The sequence below is a fragment of the Nilaparvata lugens genome, chromosome 1, assembly GCF_014356525.2.
Source record: "Nilaparvata lugens isolate BPH chromosome 1, ASM1435652v1, whole genome shotgun sequence".
NCBI classification, from domain to species: Eukaryota; Metazoa; Arthropoda; class Insecta; order Hemiptera; family Delphacidae; genus Nilaparvata; species Nilaparvata lugens.
This window is the reverse complement of record NC_052504.1, coordinates 22,150,579-22,174,285: the sequence shown is the minus strand read 5'-3', so window position 1 is coordinate 22,174,285 and position 23,707 is coordinate 22,150,579. Positions and strand designations below refer to the sequence as shown.

Here is a 23,707-nt window from a genome sequence, read left to right as displayed (position 1 = left end):
AGTTGTGTGGTCATTGTTAATGTATTTAATTGTAATTACTAAATTGTTAAGACATAGATTAATTTTTTTTTTGAGTTCAGTTCATCACTTTACAGACATTTTAGCGCACGATGTCTGTAGCATCCTGTAAACTTTAATCACTATTTCCAACAAGCCAAGATAACCAGCAAGAAGCAAAAAATCAAATATAACAAGACAACATACATGAGTAGATCTCCGTACAGCACAATGATATACAAACATACAATTAACAAAAAAAAAAAAAAAAAAAACAGCATACAAAAACAATACTCAAACTGAAAAAACTGAATTCATGAATTTTTAATCAACATAATCAACTCTAAATAAACAGTAATACAACAAATTTCAAACCGGGTTGATTCTTAGAACATCAACATCCGTTTGGACCCATAGCCATGCTTTAATTTTCTTTAAAAATTTATTCTTATTATTACATTTCCTGATATCTATTGGCAAACTATTAAAATATTGTGTACCCAAGTAACCAAAAGAATTTTTAAAAAATCATTGTACTAACTTTTTGAGATCTGAAAAAATTTCAATCTCATATGGTTTCTATCAATAATAATTATGCATCAGGTAGTTGCGGTGATTCGTTTCAATAAGTGCAATACTAGTGACCTCTGGGTTGGAGAACTAGCTCAAGAACTGTTTTATTGCAATCTTTGAAACCCTCAACTTTTAATTATACAGAGTTGATGATAATATTACTATGAAAACAGCTAAATATTTCTCTTACAATAATAATTTGACAGTAGGTTTCGTTGTGGATCCTATTTGAAATAGAAAATTACTATTTAAATATTACTTTTTCGCTTCAACATCTTTGACCCTCATATGAATAGGTGGTCATGTGATACATGATTTCAAAAGAGAGTTATAAGAGAAAATAAATGGCGAAAACCGCTCATTGATATATCAACCCGTATCATTTTGTTGATGTAAATGTTGTAAATTATGTTGTACTAGCCGTCGGGCTCGCTTCGCTCGCCATATCCGTCTAGCTAGGGGGCTCCGCCCCCTGGACCCCCGACTGGATCACCCGAAAATGAGTTCAGCGGGCTCGCTTCGCTCGCCTGCATGTAGACCTCAGCGGAACCTCTGTACCGAATTTGAACGTATTATGTCAATTTGATCTCGAAATACACCTGTTACTATATCGGCGTATCTTTGGCGAACAAAATTCTTCCACCTCAGCTAAACCTGTGTACTGAATTTTTTTAAATATATTTCCATCTATTATTGAAAAAGGAGAGGAAACGCAGAGAAGCTGAGAAAACGCTAATTTTGGTTAACTGGATAAATTGGTATTTAGGAGGTCCTGGATAAATGCATTCCAATCTTCAACTTGGTGCCAACTTAACAAAGTCAACTCAACTTAATGCTAACCTGACAAAATTTTTAATTTAGTTACCAGAACAACTGTTTCGAAGAGGTACTCTCTCTAGATTATAGTTCTATATTAACATAATTATGGTATGGACATTTCAATTATAATTTTATTACTTTCCTTGCCCCATTACCATAGGTAAGGAAAGTATTGCTTTCCAAAAAAAATTAAGGTATCCTAATTTCATGTTTTCTATACGTTTCATTACTTCCCTTGCCCTATTACCATAGGTAAGGAAGTATTGCTTTACAAAAAAAGTTAAGGTACCATTATTTCATGTTTTCTATACGTTTCATTACTTCCCTTGCCCTATTACCATAGGTAAGGAAAGTATTGCTTTACAAAAAAAGTTAAGGTACCATTATTTCATGTTTTCTATACGTTTCAATGTCCCCTGAGTAAGCATGATCTGATCAAATAAATAGTTGGTGTATCAGTGTGGATGTGCTTATGGTTTGGGACGTCGTTCAGTTATAAATGTTATTTATTCTATTGATAAAATTTTGGTTCATTATTTGTTATTATATTCTTTAATTTTCATAAATTTTGAATTCCCAATTTGTTTTATTTTTACTTTTTTCATAAGTATTTGAAATCTATGTATTTTTCATTTTTGAATTAGGTGGTATTTTTGTTGTTTGTATTATATAATATTACTAAGTTCGTATTATTTTTATCATTATTTTTCTTTTTTCATTTCTATCTGTACAATTTTTATTGTTAAGAAGACATATTTGGGGAAACCCGTTGTCTCCATTGTGAATAAATAAATAAATGAACTATTGATTGCGTGCAATTAATAACTAAAATAACATAGTATTGTCTCTCGAACTTTCCCTGCTTTGAACTTGGGCTGTCCTGATGCCAGTATGTCTTGAAGGAGATTAGCTTTTGATGTTAGTATATTTGATACACCAACCCCAACAGCCATTAGCCGTTTTCACACCGATATCTCGCCGATACGACATAGAGGCAGGATTACTCTGATGGACATTATGAGAGGAGGCTGCGGTTTATAACTCATAATACATCATTTCAAAGACAATTCAATGCTCTACAAACCTAAGATAAGCATAAGTTTTTATGATGCATTATTGAAGAGTTATAAGCCCTAAAAGAGGCTTTTTATTTAAATTTAGTACAGAAGCTCAGCTAGGGTGTAATAATGTTGTGTTAGAAGGAATTCGCAATTACGTTAAAGATACGCCCAAAATTAGCGTTTTCTCAGTTATTTCATCAAGTAATAGACAGAACATTTTCAGAAAATTTGGTACAGATGTTTATCTTGGGTCTAAAATCAGCGTTTTTCCTACGTTTTACTCAGCTTTTCTGCGTTTTCTCAGTACTTTGACTTTCTGATGGAATGAAGCATGCTCAAATGAAAAATGTTGGCGAGCGATGCAAGCCCGCTGATCTAATTTTTGGACGATCCAGTCGGGGGTCCAGGGGGCGGAGCCCCCTGGCTAGACAGATATTGCGAGCGAAGCAGCCTGACGGCTAGTAGTATCTATAATAATAGTGGTTCTGATTTATTAATTTATTTATTAGAACGTTAAATTCAAAGAACTGATTGAATGGAACGTTACGTGCGCATGCTCATTACAGTGCTGTCTTTGGATCAGATGGCCTTGTATCATTAAAGTTATTTATTTTAAATGATCACTCTACTCGGTCGTTCGATAAAAAATCGTACGAACTTCGATGTGTATGAAGTTGCCGCTGTGATGACATGCGCCACTGTATTCACGACCATCGAACGACCACTACACGGCGGGGGGCGGACGTGTTTAGTCGAGACAAGAGACGACCACTGCCACTAGTAGTCCTGTGAACAGTAGACCTCACGCAGTATTCTCATCCACAAATACACGATTGAAACTATAGACCTTTATGGAAATACAGCAATAGACTGGCTTCTCCACAAATCTGTGTAATCACTTGGCAGCTGATTTATGATGAATAATTCTATAGTCTGATTTTTACTCTTATATTGCGTATGAAGGAGACTCCTTTTTACTTTCCTTGCCCTATTACCATAGGTAAGGGAAGTATTGCTTTTCGAAAAAATTCAAGGTCCCCTGAGTCCAAAAAAGTGGTTTTTGGGTATTGGTCTGTATGTTTGTATGTGTGTGTGTGTGTGTGTGTGTGTGTGTGGTGTGTGTGTGTGTGTGTGTGTGTGGTGTGTGTGTGTGTGTGTGTGTGTTGTGTGTGTGTGTGGTGTGTGGTGTGTGTGTGTTGTGTGTGGTGTGTGTGGTGTGTGTGTGTGTGTGTGTGTGTGTGTGTGTTGTGTGTGTGTGGTGTGTGTGTGTGGTGTGTGTGTGTGTGTGTGTTGTGTGTGTGTGTGTTGGTGTGTGTGTGTGTGTGTGTGTGTGTGTGTGTGTGTGGTGTGTGTGTGTGTGTGGTGTGTGTGTGTGTGGTGTGTGTGTGTGTGTGTGTGTGTGGTGTGTGGTGTGTGTGTCTTTAACCCTCATATGAATAGGTGGTCATGTGATACATGATTTCAAAAGAGAGTTATAAGAGAAAATAAATGGCGAAAACCGCTCATCGATATATCAACCCGTATCATTTTGTTGATGTAAAAGTTGTAAATTATGTTGTACTAGCCCTCAGGCTCGCTTCGCTCGCCATATCCGTCTAGCCAGGGGGCTCCGCCCCCTTGACCCCCGACTGGATCATCCGAAAATGAGATCAGCGGGCTCGCCTGCATGTAGACCTCAGCGGAACCTCTGTACCGAATTTGAACGTATTATGTCAATTTGATCTCGAAAAACACCTGTTACTATATCGGCGTATCTTTGGCGAACAAAATTCTTCCACCTCAGCTAAACCTGTGTACTTAATTTTTTTCAATATATTTCCATCAATTATTGAAAAAGGTGAGGAAACGCAGAGAAGCTGAGAAAACGCTAATTTTGGCTAACTAGATAAATTGGTATTTAGGAGGTCCTGGATAAATGCATTTCAATCTTCAACTTGGTGCCAACCTAACAAAGTCAACTCAACTTAATGCCAACCTGACAAAATTTTTAATTTAGTTACCAGAACAACTGTTTCGAAGAGGTACTCTCTCTAGATTATAGTTCTATATTAACATATGGTATGGACATTTAAAGTATAATTTTAAGATATTGGAATAAGAAGAATATACATGCTAAAAGAACTTTATACCCTTAGAAACCACCCTTAGAGTTAAAATATCGCCAAAAGATTTCTTAGTGCGCCTCTAAAGGGCCAACTGAACATACCTACCAAATTTGAACGTTTTTGGTCCGGTAGATTTTTAGTTCTGCGAGTGAGTGAGTGAGTGAGTCAGTCAGTCAGTGAGTGCCATTTCGCTTTTATATAATTATATAGATAGATAGATATTGACCAGACGAAATCATGTGTCAGCGCTTGTGATAGCTCCCAAATAGCCTCAGCTGATGTTATGAATGAATGAATGGGCGGTGTTAATAAAAACGAGTACGTCGAGTATTTACTTACAAGTAAAGTGTAACGAGTATTTAAACTCCAAGTAAACCGATGAGAATAAAGCGTCGAGTTTACTTGTGACCATGTACACGCCAACCCGAGGGTTTACTAGAAAGTATTTACTCGCGAGACAACTGAATTCACAAGAAAGGCAAGTAAATACTTGTAGCGCCACACAGACTACTACGCATCATGTCCTGTTTTGACTTGGTCTGTTTTCGCCGCTAAACGCCGATTGCACGTGAGTGCAATCTATAGCACCAATGACAGTCGGAATGCGAAATTTTGAAGCCCAATCTGCCTTGGCATGATCCATATCTTCAATAGTGCGTGGAAATTTAATCCAATCTTCAGACTTCGACACTATTTTATTCAATACACTTGAAAATGTTCTCTGACGGTACTTCTTTCAACCCCCATGTCGTTGGCAACACCACTTTGGAATCCTGGATCACTAAGGTATCTCAGAAAAATTTCCATCTTTTTCCTTGCTGTTAACCCTTCACCCCTTGCATCATTGTTTTCATCAAGAAAGTGGGAAGTGAGAAAATCTACGTTTTCGTTCTCAAACCGTAATAGTCCCTTAGATAGATCGGGACTTATATCAGGCCGGTCTCTATAACGTTTCACACCATTCAGGTTCATAAATGCAGCCAACTCTCGTGTACAAGTACAACTGCAAGTCTGGGGTAGGGTTCACTTGCGAATGGACGAGTATTTACTTGCTACAGAAGTATTTACTTGCGTTTATTCACGCCAAAATTGGCATTTTTCGGGGGTTTACTAGCCTCTCAAGTATTTACTCGTGAGTAAGAGTAAATACTTGTTTTATTTACTTCAATTTTGGCGTTTACTTGTCATTCAAGTATTTACTTGTCCTACTCGTTTTTATTCACAACGCCCATTGAATGGAAAACTGTAGTAATTGCATGCAATGAATTCTTCAGCTTATTAAATGATAAATCATAACAATTTTTCTTATGCACTTTCAATGTTACGTTTATAAGAACCTTATTATGAAAAAGGACGAAGGAGTGAGTAAATTTTGTTGTCCAACGAACTTGACCTGTAGAAAGATTCGAAGAATACGGGTTCAAAATTTGAAGCTGATTGATCAATTTTTTCTAAAGTTATTGTAGAACATACAAACAGACGGACAACGACATTGGCCTTCAGTAAGTCAAAAGTGAGAACTCGCTGACGCTCGTTCAATAATACGGTTTCTATCGATGTTGAGACCCTCATCGTCTTCTTGAATACAGTGTAGGCCCTTCTTTTATCGCATTCTTCCAATGAGCAATTGCAATTAACAATATTTTCTACTTATTAATAAATTCATAATTAATCAATAAATATCTCCAACTGGATTAAGTCTTCATAACATTAAATTAAAGTTGGATTCGCACACAGCAGTGACCTTGAACAGTGAGATTATAATTCCCACAAGCTCAAATTGGACTATTCCCACTCAACTGAATGTTCCCAAATTTGACGTTCACACTTGAATTAGAAACCAACAACAGCATAAATTTCGTTGATATCACCATCACAAAACAGAACCAATCATTCAAAACATTCAAAATATACAGAGAACCCACAACAACAGACACCACAATCCATTGCACTTCAAATCACCCTATCATCCAACACAAACTAGCAGCCTACAACCACATGCTATACACATTAATAAATATCCCAATGACAACCACAGATTACAACACCGAACTGCACACAATAAAATATATTGCACAACAAAATGGATACAAAACCATCAATGATTGACAAACTACCATAAAAAATTAAAAATAATCCGCAAAACTCTGACAAATACAATAACAACAATCATACAACATACGTCACTCTCACATACCACAACAATAAAACTTACAAAATAGCAGCATCATTCAAGAAAATGAAATACAAGGTTGCATACAGAACCAAAAACTCACTGAAGAAGCTCTTGTCCCCACACAACACCCCTCAACATCAATACAATAGATCAGGAATTTATAAACTAAATTGTTCAGATTGCAGCAAATTTTACATAGGTAAAACAGCTAGAAATTTTAATTTAAGATTTAAAGAACGCACAAGAGCAATTACCCATCTTTCCTCCCATTCCACCTTTGCAGAACACATTATCTCCACTGACCACACACAGCCTGACATACACACCAACCTCGAAATACTTCACTATTCACACAAAAGCAGAAAATTAAATGTACTAGAACAGTTTGAAATCTACAAGTATACCAAACAACAGCCAAACAATATTCTAAATGACCAAATCAACTTTTCCTCACACACTCTGTTTGTCAAACTCATTTAAATCCTACTCCATTAAACGCCAAAACTCCCCTCCACCCCCACTCTGACCAAATTTCATCCTCATAACCTTAAGTACTTCGGTTCTGTTTGGCTTAAAAATGTGCAATACCAGCACGAAACGGACGTCGCCACATCAAAAAATGTGAGTGTTTTTTCACTTGAAAGTTTTATTAAATACAATAGTAATAATAATAGTGAAAACAAGATGGATAACCAACAACGAATAAAGGATGAATACTTGTAGATACTACATCAGGGCAACATCTCTGCCAAAAATGGATTTATAAAAAAAAGTTTGCTCTGAGACAGTGGTTTGATGTCGTCCAAACTTAAGGTATTATAGTTTGTGTAAAATAAGTTGAGACTTGGCCCTCTATCCGAAGAAATCACATGGTTGCCAATTCGTGTAAAATTAAAACTTTCTCAAATTTCCAATTCAACGTCAGAAACTGTTTCGGTTAATTTTCGAGGAACACCTATACGACTATGGATTGCAAGGTTTGCCAAGAATATTGTCGCTGTTCAGGCAGCGGCAGAAGTCACGCTCAAGTACTCGGCCTCTCTGACTTCAACTTGGCGGATACAGCCAATTATTATTGACTTCTTGTGGTCTGTACTGGACGATATGGATGTGGAAAATTTGCTATTTATCAAGACTTTTCAATGTGTCAGACAGCGTACAAAACAATTGTTGAGTTCTGAATGTACGATTTCCATACATGGTTATTTCGCACAGAGTGTTTCCAAACTCCACACCAATATTCTAGACATTGTGCCTGGGTACGAAACATATCTAAATATCATTTTCAAACTGTCCGAAAGTCCTTAGTTACTAACGCAGCCGCCATTTTGATTTTTCACTTAACTATTTTTTTTCTCAATATTGTAATGACTGAGCTTATGGAAGTGAAACTTTGCACAATCATTTAAGACAACTGGACATAGCTACAAAAAATTCAAATTCATAATAAATTGGCAGCTGATTAAAATTATATTCCTTGAATAACTAAAAAACCGTTGATTTTGCAAAACATTACAAGAATAACCTTTTTCTAGTAAATTCAATTACAAATCAATTGACACCTCATTTTTCAATATTTAACTATATTAAGTGAGATATGGCAGCTTTAGTTATAGGTGACCTACCTTTAGAGGGTTATGTAACGTTTTATTATTGTTTGAAATAATCTATAATCAGTTATGATCGCCATCTTGAATTTACCAATAATTATGAAATACGTTCGTTACTTTCATCATCAATATTCTTATTTGGCTAGTTGTAACAAAGAGATCATTTGCAAGACATCATAAAGTAATCGTGAAAAAAACGATTTTATAGTTCAGTTTTAATGATAGTAATTTTGCTTAGCGGCTAGAATGACATCAGAAAAAATAATAACTCTAGAACAAAATATGATAAAAACTTGAAATAAACGGTAATAGATAATAGATTATTTTTCAAAAAACCTTTGTTTGGTAATTTAAATCCAAAAATCGTCATTGAATGTGGTTATTCAGGAAAAAATACTATTGAAAAATGATTTTTTTAAAGTGCATTTTTGCCGGTTAAATTCATGTTTTAGGTGGAAATGTGTACAAACTTTGTAGAATAGTTCATTTTGATACGATTTGCGTTTACTAGAGGTCTGTATCATCCATGGTAACCATCCTATAATAAGTCCTTACCTACTGTCAATTAGGACAGATAAGTCCTGTTAGTGGATACAACTGCTGTATGTGAATAGTTGTTAGGCCAAAGCTTTCACAAACTATAATTAAATTCCCAAGAACTTAGGTTTCTAAGTATGGAAAAATATAAAATTTTATGATAAAATTCCATTGAATAATTAAAAACAAATACAGTCCAAAAAATACATAAACAAAGAAAGTCAATTATAAACAAATGATGCTCTAAAATGGGGCGAGATATTCGACAATTTTGAATCGTTTTAGATTAGTTAGAAGGTAATCATAATAAAATTCTAACCTGGGGGTTGAGCATAACTATGGTGGGCGGTGGGTGATGGAAAAGTTACAATTTATTAGTTTCCGAATTAACCAAATAAATTTGTTCATTTATTCTCAATTTCAAGATTATCTATCATGACATTTTCATTCCTATCACTATTTCTTTGCTCACATTTCCACAATGTAATTATTCTGGAATGGATAAAGCTATTATATTTCAAAATCCTAACAACTGATGAATTATACCAACCCTTCAATACAAGGGTTGGGTTTCAACCAACTTTGGACTGTTCCCTTACTATGCCTCTCCCTTCCCAACCCCTTTATTGAAGGTTCAAGTGTAAGAGAGTATCATTATCAATGATAATACCAATGATAGATAATAACCTTGTTATTTATATATATATATAATTCATGATGTGATGTCAATATGACGCAAACAATACCAATATATCAATATTTGTAAAGGTACTGCATCTATGCAAATATTATTGTGCAATATTTGTACAATATACAGTACTGTATTTTTATTTATTGTATTCCAGCGATAACAATTATAATGAACGAAAATTCGAATATTTCAAATGATAATAAATTGTAAATGTTAATAGCTGCACTTTTTTTTATTTATGAATAATGGAGAGAAGTACTGTTTGATAATTGTCATTAGTGAGCCCTCACTGTCGGCAAGTGTGTTTACAACAATCAGCTCACTATTTGTTCATCTTATTCGTGGCATACTTACGATAGGAGGGAGCTATTTACTACTAACGTTTATCAGTTTATAGTTCATTTATTGCTGCATTTGAATGGTTGACATTCAACCGTGTGATGAATTAAATAATGTCATAGTAGCATTGGCTTGAGATAAGTCTTCTACTTTATTTTTCTTGGCGGCTATTTTTATTTGTTGAGATAAGAAGTTGAAATGGAAAGAGAATAAATATGAGGCCTACTTTGATGATCAGGTCTTCCTGTGCGAGCACTTATGTCGTTAGCTTTCATTAGTGATGGAGCCCCTCTGCTCTGAAATGCGTAGGCCGACTTAGTCGAAACAAACGAGACTCTACGTGGTACAGTGGGAGCAGTGCTCGATTGAAAACTTCTTATCAAATTTTTTCACTAATCAATTATGCTAAAAAATATTAGTAGTTATGTTTTTTACGTGTAGAATAAAAGTTTATCAGTTGTCGGCTGCCAGCAGCTATCACTTGAACTCTTGAAATTAATCGCGAAAGTCGTTGATCATTGAGGCGTAGCATTTCATTGTCAAGGTTCCAAATCGGTGTAAAATTTGATGTAGATGATGGGAAAATCTTACAATTACGTTGCGTGGAGACAGAGAGTCAGACTTGTGTTGTCGCCTCTCAATAGCCGTCAAATGTTGTCTGCTTTGAAGGAAATGAAGGAATTCCTTTGGAAATCCAAGACGAAGAAACGCTACGTCCGGTTTTTAACTGAAGAAGAGCAAAGGTACGAATATTTCTCTAATGAAGTAACTTTCTATTTCATATCCATTTTTTCGATGTTGTCTTGTTGGATTAATTTGACCAGAACCTTCAGTCTATTTCCATATTTGAAGTTTGAAAATCAACTTGAAATAATAGAACCCTCTATACTTTCGTACATGAATTTCTCAAACTTGAAACTGAGTAGAATTTTTTTCACTATTCAGACCATTATTTAAGTTTTCACCTTTTCCTTTTCAATTTTCAATTAACTTCAATAGATCAAACTTTCTTCACATTCACATCCATGTTCTTCAAAAAATATAGTCTGTGGAGCTTAAATTATTCTTATTTCCAGTTTAATCTTTGAAAATTATAGGAAAAATGTAAAATGTGGCTGAAATTGGGAATTGTAATAAAAATTATTTTTTTTTAACGAAATTTTGTTGCTCGTAATTTTATTATAATGCTTGTATTTTCAAATATCCAACCAAATAATTTACGCATCCACTTCTTAATCCACTCCTCATCTTGAATTCTACTAAGAGTATATCCAGAACAATTTTTCGGCTAAACAAAATGTCTCTTTTCCATAATGTTTCTATTTTTTTCAGGAAGTAAAAGCTATCTTCTGATCATTGTATTGAAAATATATTTTTACTCTTCCCTCTTGATTTGTAAATGGGCTAAATGCAATAATACTCATCCGTTGATGGAAAATAGAAAAGTCTATGAGCTGTTCCAAATATATAGCAAAAGAATTCATTTCAAATAATGTTTCAGATTTGTCTATTGTTGGTAATTTTTTAAGATTGTCAATTAGCTTTTACTGATCATCAAGCTTTACAAGAAGGTTTTTTTGTAGTTTCTTGAAGTCTATCAGTTATTGCACACTAACACTAACATCTGGAGATTTTATGTATCCAGGTCTTTTTCAAGAATTTTAACCTTCCAGAGGACATTTTTATTTTTTGAATGACTGTAATCAGGCGACTCATTGTAAATTTACTGCAAAAAGTCATCGAACACGGAAATCCTTAGAAATGTAGAAAAATAGGGGATATTCGATGTAAGAAAAAGGGCGAGATCAACGGTTATCAAAGTTACAACATTTTTTGAATCCACAGTTTTCATTTATCTAATTTAAAAGTAATATAATTCTAGAGACTATACCCAAACCTCCTAAAATCAATATTTTATGTATACTTTTACCTCCCTTCTACCCACAAAACAAATCTGTTAGTAGTAAACATGAGGCTTGAAATTCTGACTTAGGGGAAACAATAAATTGATTGTCGATGGTAAGGTTTGTTCTATGAATTCTTTGAATTCTAACACTACTACTACTACTAATTAAAAAATTCAAAGAATAATATATTTGCCTTTTTCAGACACATAAACTCTCACCAGAAGTCCTCCTACAAACATTCAAACAAAAAAGGCTAAATCCTTGTTTTTCAAATTAGTCGTTTTAAATACTTGGTGCTGGTATATTTTTTATTGTAATACTATCTGCATTCGTGAACTCTATGGAAAACTACTTACGGTTGTATTAGGAATTTCCGAGTTTCTGAATAAAATGTCATGTAGATCATTGAGTTTATTATCAATATTGTAAAGTGTTGAATGCCCACAGCTCAAGTAGCTTATAATATAAAATTCCTTCGATGTTTGTAATAATTTCCGTGTTTCTCAATAAAATGTCTTGTCGATTGTAAAGTGTTGAATGCCCACAGCTCAAGTAGCTTATAATATAAAATTCCCTCGATGTTTGTAATAATTTCCGTGTTTCTCAATAAAATGTCTTGTCGATTGTAAAGTGTTGAATGCCCACAGCTCAAGTAGCTTATAATATAAAATTCCCTCGATGTTTGTAATAATTTCCGTGTTTCTCAATAAAATGTCTTGTCGATTCAACTTGAATTAATATTTAAACTTTTAGCATTCACATCTAGTTTTGGAGTAAAGAAAACTTTTTAGGAAATTTTGAAAAGTAGAAGAATAATTGATAAGTTCAGAGCATTCATTTCTATTTTTATAAGTGTTTGCTCAGCTCTCACGACATTTATATGGTAAGCAACATGTGCACTGTGATAAGGCGACAGTCGAATCTTACTTGACGAAAACCTCATTAATCACAAAGGTCACAGGGTCTAGCATTTGGAATGACATTCACTAGAATGTCAACATTTAGTAGAAATAACTATAATTAAAATTCAGTAGAATAAAATCATTTTATTACAACATTTATTAGAAATGACTATAATTTATGTTATTGCACGAATTTTGAAAAGATGTTAAAGCTTGTTCAAGCAAGTAACCGTGATGAAATCTGCTGGTTCAATATTCATAATGCGAGTACCTACGGGTCTTAATCATTGTAATTAACCTGCAGCTCAATCATGATCTATTAACGTTTACAATTACCTGACATTAAATACAACACCAATCCTATCCTCTATTCAAATTTATGATAATGTAATATTCAAGAAAACATAATCTATGTAAATTGTATCTATTAGAGAAAATGAAGATTATATATGAGAAGAACGCAAGATCATATAATTGAAGTAACCATGTCTTAATCTACAATCAACACCATCATATATTAATTGAGTGATTAACGTTTTAAATAATGACCACAACTATCAATTGATAATAGAACGATTAACAGAATAATGTGAGGAGGAATTTTGATTGAATCGAATGCAACTTTGAAGCAGTAAAAAGTAATTTATCTACAAAATGTATTTAATCGAAATACTGTTTTGATACTGCATACTGTTCTTGAAAAAAATTATTTCTCATTATTCTGTTGAATCTCTAAAATTTCTGATATGTTGATCTATTATCATTCATTATACATTATTCTCTAATAGTATTAATTATTTAGAACGTTGATTATCATCCAATCAATTTATAACGACGGTATTAGTTGTAATATTAAAACCAGTTACTCTATTATTTATATGATTTATTTCGTTGTTTTATAGATACAAGTTAATGTATAAAATCACTTCACGTATAAATATGGGCTACTTTATTCAAATTAATAAAAACAATATAAAAACTTGTACCCAGTACCCTTTATTAAAAACTTTAGAATATTTTAAAGTTTTTAATAAAGGGTACTACAAGTTTTTATATTGTTTTTATCAAGTTAATGTATATTATTTTCAATGATTGATTTAAGAAAGAGTCAGTTATAAGTTTTTTTTATAAATATAGTTTATTTTATAATAGTTGTTTGTTGCAGATGGTTGGATGAATATACCTATAGGTGTTCCAGCGAACTGTCCACCAGGCTTGGAATATCTTGCTAGTATCGATCAGCTTCTTGTTAACCAGCAAGTTGAAATGGTTGAAGGTAGGTTTATTAAATACTTCTCCAGTTGCTGTATCTTCCGAATTGTAATACATTGTATTCCCTATGTTGAGTATTACACCGATTCGGAAATTACATCAAGTAGAGGATTAGTCAGTTTTATAGTCTTTCGGTAGAATGGATGGTTATTGAAAACATTTAAAGCTGAAAGGCATGCCGAAAGCTCTGGCATGTCCATATATCATGATTTCTATTATTTAGTTCAAAGGATAAAAATATATTCCATTATTTTATAAAATAAAGAGTTCAGAATCAAGAATTGTTTTTCTATACCCTTTGAAACTTTCGCAAAATATTTTATATTAGTGTATCAAAAACTTCTTCACATATTGGAGTGCACAGTTTTGTGATGTTGATGTGTGAAACTTCTTATTGAAATAACTAAATAAACAATGAATGACATTACAAACATTAATAAATGAATAATGGTAGTAATGTTGGATATTTGTAAAAATCATATTGACATCAAGGAATCCAAGAGATAACTCTTGAAAAAACTAGTCTACTTTATGAGTAAAATATTTACCAGCATAAATTTAAGTTCACCTTAAAGTCAAGTGCCTAATGGAAAACTACTGGCTCAAGTCTTGAGGGTAAAATTGAAGAAGACATAGAAGAATATTGAAGAATAAGTAGAAAACGAAAATTATTACAATTAATGATAATTCAGTTTGAGATTTCTCTTATAGGCACATGCCTGTGAGATAGGAGCGAGTTGTATTAGACCATTTTATCTTAATTAACATGACGTTTTATTTGCTCGTAGATAACTTCTCTAGCTTATTAGCTCTAACGAGTTAGTTGTGTCTATATTTGTTACTCCATTAGGAGAAAACAAATATAACAAGTAAACAATACTACTTATTTGTATTATACAGTAAGTGCTGACAAATATTGTTTTTTTCTTACTTCAAAAATGCATTTTACATAACAAAAAGAACTCGATCATTATTTGTAATTTCAATACTGCATTCAATTTTGAGTAGATTTTGTGTGCTCATTAATGATGCTAATTGATCGATTTCAGTGCTGATCGGGTTTGAGACTGCCAATAAATACCTGATCAAAAATAGTGTTGGTCAACAAGTGTACTACGCAGCTGAAGACTCGGACTGCTGCGCCAGAAACTGTTGCGGCCCGCTGCGACCTTTCGAGATGAAGATCCTCGACAACTTTGGCAGAGAAGTCATCCATCTCAGTCGTCCCATGAACTGTCAAGGCTGCTGTTGTCCCTGCTGTTTACAGGTCAGATGAACTTTATAATTATTATGCTCATTCTAAACTGGCGAATATTTCAAATGATTATAGTAAGCTATATCATAATTGTTAGATTCATTTAATTTTTGAGAAGATAGATCGAGTTGTTCAATATGACTGGTTTTGTATCTCTAATAGCTCTCCGTTTTTTGAAACATCTGAGTCAAAATTATCAAGAATATTAATACTTGAAATTCTCATGCAGTATTTTGTGTGTATTTTTTCCAATTCACCTAATCCTCATAAATTACAAAAAAAAAAATAGTTTTATATAAATATATATATAATGAAAACTATGAAAAGTCTTTACAACTTTAACTTCCGGTGTCTTCACCACGGTTCAACAGTCGGGGAGTAGTAGTCAACATTTTAGAATCTCATTTTTTGAAGTAACTGACTTTCACTTAATTACTAGATTCGAAGAAAAGTCAATTCTTGAAAAGTAGCAACGATTTTATCTTGACTGGAAAATCGTAGAGAACAAAACTGAAAACAAAAATTTTAATGATTATGAGAAATCGTAAATTACTTTTTATATTACAAACTATAATGCAGTTGAAGGTTGGAAACGGAATAAATACAAAAAGGAGAACAAATAAATTTGTTTCAAAGCATTAAAAATGCAAAGCACTTTGAATGCTTCGGTAGACTATTAAATAATAATCTCGAGCTTGCTCTTCTGGGAAAATGGTTCGCAATGTCTTATTTCAAAAATAATTCATTTATAAAAGTGTAGACATTGCGAACCATTTTCCCAGAAGAGCAAGCTCGAGATTATTATTTAATAGTCTACCGAAGCATTCAAAGTGCTTTGTATTTTTAGTGCTTTGAAACAAATTTATTTGTTCTCCTTTTTGTATTTATTCCGTTTCCAACCTTCAACTACATTATAGTTTGTAATATAAAAATTAATTTATGATTTCTCATAATCATTAATTTTTTTGTTTTCAGTTTTGTTCTCTACGATAAGACACCGGAAGTTAAAGTTGTAAAGACTTTTTTATGGCAGTTTATAAATTCACACATTTTTTAGTCATTTTGATAATTTTCAATGTCTAAAGTCCTAGAGAACTCAAAGTTTTATTAAATTATCGATCCACATTGAATTCATGAACTTTTTTCAAGCAACGTTTATTTATTTCACACACAATACAAGTTTGATACATATTATCAAAGTAATACATGCAAACATCATCTTTGTTTAAGGAGTAGTCCATCTATGTTCAAGGAGTAGCCTACAAGGTAAAACCTGTGCGTAGACCTAAGTTGCAGAAAATATTTATTCAATATAAACTAATTCTATAGACTTTAGTATACATTATATTTTTCTATATTTTGTTGGTTATTCTCATGCTTTCAGAGTCTCGAGGTGTATGCCCCACCTGGTAATCTGGTTGGAAGGATCGACGAAGAGTGGAGCTTCTTGCAGCCATTGTTCTCGGTCAAAAATGCCGCCGGTGATACTGTTCTGAAGATAGAAGGACCAATTTGTACGATGCAATTATGTTCAGACAGAATATTCAAGGTAATATGCTCATCTAATATTTTTATGCCAATACAGCATATAATCGGATGTTCAATAAGTTTCCAATCTTCCAGTTACTGATAAATACAAGTATATGAACAATACAAAAAGTATATCAATCATTATTATCAACATTCTTTCAGTGTATTATAATATGATCATACAATAGAAGGGGGGGGTTGTATTGCAATATTGCAGCTATCATCTAGTGTGTAGGGTCGGTCACCCTTTGATCAGTCTTGAGTAGATGTTTCCAAGAAAGATTTTGTGTACAAGATTTGGGGAGTTTGTTGTAAAGTCGCATACCGGAGTTATAAGGTCCTCTCTCATAATACGCTGTTTTGTGTCTTGGATAGTAGGCCTACAGTATTGAGAACTTTTGACGAGTATCATATGCATGTTGGGCTCTGTTCGAATCAAATTTATGGCTATGACAATATCACAATCAATATTAAGTTTTTTGATTTTACATGATGATAGACCCTATACATTATGTAACATCAACATCATATACATCCCAATACATTATATAAAAATGCTCTATGAAATAACAAGCCACCCAATGGGGCTATTAATTAAGTACTGATATCAAGCGAATTGTAAGAAATTTAAGTTTTGTTATTATTATAACTATAGTGAGATCCTCGTTATAATGGCATTATTTGATTAACATTGGTGTTGCTATCCTTTTCTATCATTCGACAAGGCAGATATCCTTTTCTAGCTACGCAACGTTGCCACATCGTTTTTAACAATGTAAAAATATAATTAACTAACAAACTGTTTAATCTCAATTATCAAAATTCATTAGTCTATTTAATTATTGGAGAATATATTTTCACGAATGAAATATAATAATTATATTTTAATATAAAAATATTATAATTATATTGATTATCTTCAACAAGATTGAATATTTAATATTACATCAGATATACCGGTATCAGCTATCCTCTATAGAAGGCAGTGGCAAGGCAGAGGATCGGCAACGCTGTTCTTCTACCTTCCTCCACTGCCATTATAATGTGGACGTCACTATAGGCACACTACCAAATTCAATTTTCAAAAATAATGTGTTTATTTACACAGGTGTTATCTGCTGATGGATCCAACGTGGTTGGCAAGATCTCGAAACAGTGGGGTGGTCTGCTGAGGGAGATGTTCACAGACGCTGATTGTTTCGGAATTACTTTCCCCATGGACCTCGATGTCAACTTGAAAGCTGTTATGATGGGAGCGCTGTTTTTGATTGTAAGCTTTAGATAATTCAAGCAAACATAATATAATTATATAATATATATCTAACCTTGTATTGTCTTAAGCTGGGTTTACACCAAAGTTATTAACAAAATGTTAATAACTTAATCCTTATAGATTCTATTAGATTGAACATAACTTATCATACACATGATGAACATATGTGTTTGTCAAGTTCCGTTCAATTTAATATAATCTATAAGGATTAAGTTATTAACATTTTGTCAATAACTTTGGTGTAAACCCAGCTTAAGACAATTGATTATTTGATTGATTCTCCGAAAATGACTACACACTCCCGTATTTTCTACATATATTTGCCAATTTAGGAATGGGATAGGATGGGTGGATGGAATTAATTATTATATTTTATTCTGTGGTTACATTCAATTCTATTTTTGATAATTTAGAAAATATTATTGCATGAAGAATATTTCATTGTTGAGCCGGTTCAGCTGTAGAGGGGGTGCTGTCTGTTATCAGCAAGTTGACAGATAAGAGACTCAGTGTTTGGCACCTACTTTCAAAATTACTGCTATTACTAATTCCTTCACAACTACTCTAATCAATTTTGTCAATTATTTGGAATGTGCCGTTACACTATAATTAAAAAAATATTATTAGTTTTCAACTTTGAATGTTATTTCATCGCAATACATTTATCTTTATCATTTTTTTCAGGACTATATGTTCTTTGAAAGGAACAATTGATTTTGATTTCGTCCTTCATGTATGTAAGTATGACTTATTCGTGTATTTTTTAGTATCATGCAAACTTCAAATATTTTTCTCCTTTCTTATTTTGCTGGGTGATGCCCGCAATAGCTATCTATATATTAAGAGCGTAATGCGCGACTTTATCGCTCGCGCAAAACAGTTATCACGCGACGCGAAGCGTAACATGATAATTTTGCAAGAGCGTTAAAGAAGCATTATGCGCGAATTACATACAAAATTTTTTCTACAACTGCCCAAACCTGTTAAATTACTTATATCGGCGGAGTTACAATTACCGACTTTTTAGGTTAAGATCTGACTTTGACGAGCTGCTCACAATCAGCTGATTAGGAAGCGTAAAGAAACTCTTCTGCGAATGATTTGGGAGCGTAAAGTAAATCTACTGCGCATGCGCGGATGGTTAGCGAGCGAAAAAGTAGATTCTCCTCAGAAATAAGCTGTTTTACGAGGAGAATTGAGTGTGTAAATTCTTTCTTTACGCGCAGTTGTAGAAAAAAGTATTTAAATGCGATTTTAAAAATTGAAGTGAACAAAAAGTATCTTATTTATCTCTTTTCTGTATAGGGCTACTTTTTTTAGAAATAGAAAGAAAATAAAAATCTCTATAATAATAATTAAATAATTCAAAAAGGGTACCGTACTGAGATTTTTATTTTTCTTTCTATTTCTAAAAAGTATCTTATTTGAAAACTAAACGCATTTTTCGAAAGTATTTTGAGCGTTGGTAATGAGATGATAGATGATCCATAATGATATAAAATGAATGCGCTTGGCCGGATCCGAACCCATGAATATAAGCTATCGGTAATGATGTTCAGTGGGGAACTACTATCACTTATGGTTTCCCCTACTCGAAGGAGTAATTTACTTGTTGAAAAAAAACTGTACATCACAAAGTAAAATATTTTTTGGGACTGCATTTGGATGCATCTGAGAAGCTGAGCTTTGACCACGACACAGATGTACCTTTGACGCCTGCAATTGCAGTTTCCAGTTTGATTTCAAGTGTCAACAGAGAAAAAAATGTGCATGACGAGTAGTCGATATAGATACGCAAAGATATTTTTATCAGATATATGAAATAATTCAAATTTTCAAACATTATCGTAGCCTATATCAATTGGTTACATCCTCAATGCTCACTCCCTCTAGAATGATAATCTTATTCATTATTATTGTAAACATGAACTGTCCTATACTGCGTCAAGGAAATATCTAAAATATGACTGAAATTGTTCATCTGAATAATATACCTATTAGTTATTGTATTCAATTTTGGTTATTCATTAATGTAAGTAAATATTGTTTTTATTATATTTCAGGATTCTTGAAGAATGGAATTGACACATGTTGACCATCCAATACGTTACAGAAGAGCTATAAAATTGACGTATGGTATTCCAAATATATTTTCCTTCAAGGAAATCATTATTTTTGTTAGTTTTTATGCATTGTACAAGCTCTTAGTTTATATTGAATATTGATGTTACTCCGACTACTGATGACTTAGTTCTCGGAATTAGTTTTTGATAAGAAAAGGCTGTGTATTGAAATTAATTACATGTTCACAGACTTGGCTGATGGAATATTATTAATATATTCTCCAGTAGTTGTAATATTTAGCGTTTTTGCAGCCTTGAACTGAGTCGTCTTGAAGGGTGGGGGTGGGTTTTGAATGAATTGTGATGTCTGACCTTGTCCTTTTTTTAGAGAAATAATGACTTTAGTTTTTAAGTGCTAATTTGAAACTAATTTTCATAAGATAATTAATTAACTCTTTGTCTCATAAATTGAATCTCCACAAGTTGCCCATCTATTTTTTCAAAAATACTACCAACCCATAACATAACAGATTATCAGATCTTTCATAGCCCTTTTATTCGAAAAAATATATAATATTACATTATACGTATATACACACATTGTACGTATATTCTTGATATAAATTTAAGTGAAAAAACATTCAGTTTAATTATGTCAAAAGTGAACTGTAACTAGTAGAATGTGTATTATGTATGTGTTAATATATGCGTTATATACTCATTACATTTTTCAATAACATTGAGATTATTGATATACTACTGAACTCTCTTTATTTGAAATATATTACATGATAATATCATATCTTTTAATTTTCCAGAAGGGTTTAGCTGATAGAACTTTTCAATTTGCTAGTAAAAAACATTCACTTTTAAACCTTCAAAATGACAATGATAAATAAGTCGCAGAAATTATAATTATTCCGACATAACATTCAGCATTTATGTTTCTGCTTGGAGCTACTTAGCGACTCTCGTCAAACTCTGAAGTCGAGCAGAGAAGAATTGAAAAATTGATGCATGTAGGAATGCAGCAAGGAATCCAACCCATCAAGTGATTCCTTTTCGTATTGTGAACCAAGAGACAGTAACTAGAAGAAAGACTCGAACGAGAAGTGTAGTTGCGGACACCAGCAGAGGGAGAACATATTCCACCACAGCCGTATTTGCATTTGGAAGTTGAAGCCTCCAACAGAGGCAGGAGAGCTTCTTTACCATCGCTGCTAGATCTAGCATCTGCAATTGTAGTACTTGATGTAGCAGCAGAAGCGACAGCAGATTGTGAAGAAATTCTCTCCTGTCTCGGTTGGTCGTTCCAACTGCCAAATTCAGCTGCTGATACGATTGTAGTGCAAGATGTTATTTCACTGCTGTTTTCCTCTCTTCTTCTCGTTAGGTCTTTCTTCTAGCAGGGGAGAATTAAAAGATTGATGCATGTAGAAATGCATTTGTCTCTGGAATGTCGTTTGGGTAACATGTATGAGGTGGATCCCTTGATGGTTTGGACCACTTGCTGTATGTTGGAAGTTTGCTGTTGGAAGCACATTCAATCTTCCATTTCTCTCTGCTCATTTTCTGAGTCCGAAGGAAGTGTTCGATCAGCAGTGGAAGAAGTCTCTTAGGAGCTTGTACTCATTTTTGTACTTCCAGCGTATACGAAAGAGTGTCTATGAGCCGTAGTGGGCTTTAATGAATCATAATGAGAATGGATTGGTAGTTGTTCGATTGGTTGGTGGTTGGATGAGATTATTTTTAAGCAGGAACCATCTCTATTAAAGGAACAATTTTATCTTATCTTTTTAGTGTAATTCTGTATTCATAGTAAATTATACACAGAAAATATTTTGTGTTTATGGTTTTTTCACAAGTGTCTTGTTATAATAATAACAATTTCCATAAGAATCAATTAATATTTTGTAAGAATCGTGAGCTCGTGGTTTATATGGTGTTGTCTGTCTTGTCTTGAGATATGTCTTCATAGAAAATGTATTTCTCATTCAATTAATTATGCTTTCAAGTTTTAAGATTGAGATCTAACATATTTTCTGAAGAAATTGAAAAATTTTTCAAGACATCCAATTTATCAAGTGAAGTTTCAGAATACTGTTATACCCGTTTAATTGTGGTAGATAGTTGAGTGTTCAACATTAATGATTGTGTTAAAATAAAATAGCAAAACTTAATTGGTATGTTTCTCAAGAAATATGATTTTGTAAGTGTATTTAATTCGTAATCGAAACATTAATGTTATGAATATTCATTGTTATTTTTTTGATTGTGAATTCGTTGATGTATAAGAAAAAACAAGTTTTTCTGAATGTATTGTATCTTCATTGCTTTGAGTTGTAAACTTTCTGCTGAAGCAAAGTTATACTTCACTCGAATCATGAAATTTGATTGATAAATCCGTTTTACTTGCTATGTGAGGATACTTGGCACTTGCACTCTCACTTGAAGCTATTTGCTGGTGCCGGTAACACAAATTGTGAGAAACTAAATGACTGTATGGGGTGATTTCCATCAAACAAAAAAAGTCTTCTGAATTCATGTGAAGTCAAACTCACATATGCTACCGTATTGTATTCGGATATCTAGTTTTTCCATTAAAGAAATTAACGCTACTAAGAGATGGTGGCATCTCATCTGTGTGACTATTTGTAATCCTTTGTTCAGGCAACAAAAGTTAACTAAAGGCTCTTGAAGAGGCCACTTACTAGTACATTTATCCATCTGTCATATAAAATCAGCTCTCACAATAAATAGTTGATTATACTATTGAATTCTCAATTTGGTTACGATTGCTAAACTCTTCAAAAGTTATTCATGTTTTCTAAGCAATTATAATACACATGATATACTTTTTCAAGAAGAACAATATTCATAATATTCAAGTGCTAGTTGTACATTCCAATGAACATGGTGCTATAGCAAATAATTTTGTTTGTTTCCAAATGATAATAATATTTATGTTAGCTTAATACAATCTTATGCTTATTTTGTATATCACATTGTCATCATCTAGCAAAACTCCTTGTTCATAACTTTCTTTAATTTTTATTTCTCAAGAGACTGACAATAGAATAGAATTCAAATGCCTACCATAATAACTGTAAAATATTTTTGATAGAATCAGTTTTGAAAATTCTTTATTACTTGTAATGTTCTATGTCGTGAGACGTCAATGTCTTATTCTTTCAGTTCTAAAGTAGTATTTTATATTTTCGTAAAAGTATTTCTGTACAGCAAGATAACAATGTCAATTACAAATTGCATTCTTCTCCGAGATGGAGACTTCATATTGTCAGTCACTAAATTAGTCTCTTCTCTTACACAAATTAGTTATTGCACAAAGTCTTGATAGACACGTAATGAGTTCAAATTTAAATGCTTACTGAATGAGTGAGCTTTTTTAGCTATCTTCAATCACCTTTTTGATACCTTTTTTATACAGTTTACTATGCATTAATATTGATTTTGACATTGTCTATGTGGTTGAAAATATTGTTTGATTGTTCATTGTAGTTTTATATCTTGATTTTGATACTTGTTTTGCTATTTCACTATATTATTGTTCAGTATGAAAATAAATCATGAATCGAA

General features: G+C 32.9%; 1 protein-coding gene across 4 annotated transcripts in view; it reads left to right on the top strand.

Moving 5' to 3' along the window:
• LOC111044758 (phospholipid scramblase 2) overlaps positions 1–23,707 on the top strand; it is a 32,766-nt gene extending 9,059 nt beyond the window's left edge. For 2 of the 4 annotated variants that reach the window (XM_039422182.1, XM_022329987.2), the window contains 6 exons: positions 13,883–13,993; positions 15,039–15,256; positions 16,629–16,793; positions 17,883–18,044; positions 18,732–18,784; positions 20,111–22,915. In XM_039422182.1, coding sequence (XP_039278116.1) covers positions 13,883–13,993; positions 15,039–15,256; positions 16,629–16,793; positions 17,883–18,044; positions 18,732–18,761 — 686 coding nt within the window. In that variant the 3' untranslated portion in view covers positions 18,762–18,784; positions 20,111–22,915. Of the gene's footprint in view, positions 1–10,137; positions 10,652–13,882; positions 13,994–15,038; positions 15,257–16,628; positions 16,794–17,882; positions 18,045–18,731; positions 18,785–20,110 lie in introns of those variants that run through there. The other 2 variants (XM_022329995.2, XM_022329980.2) reach the window with 2 other exon arrangements.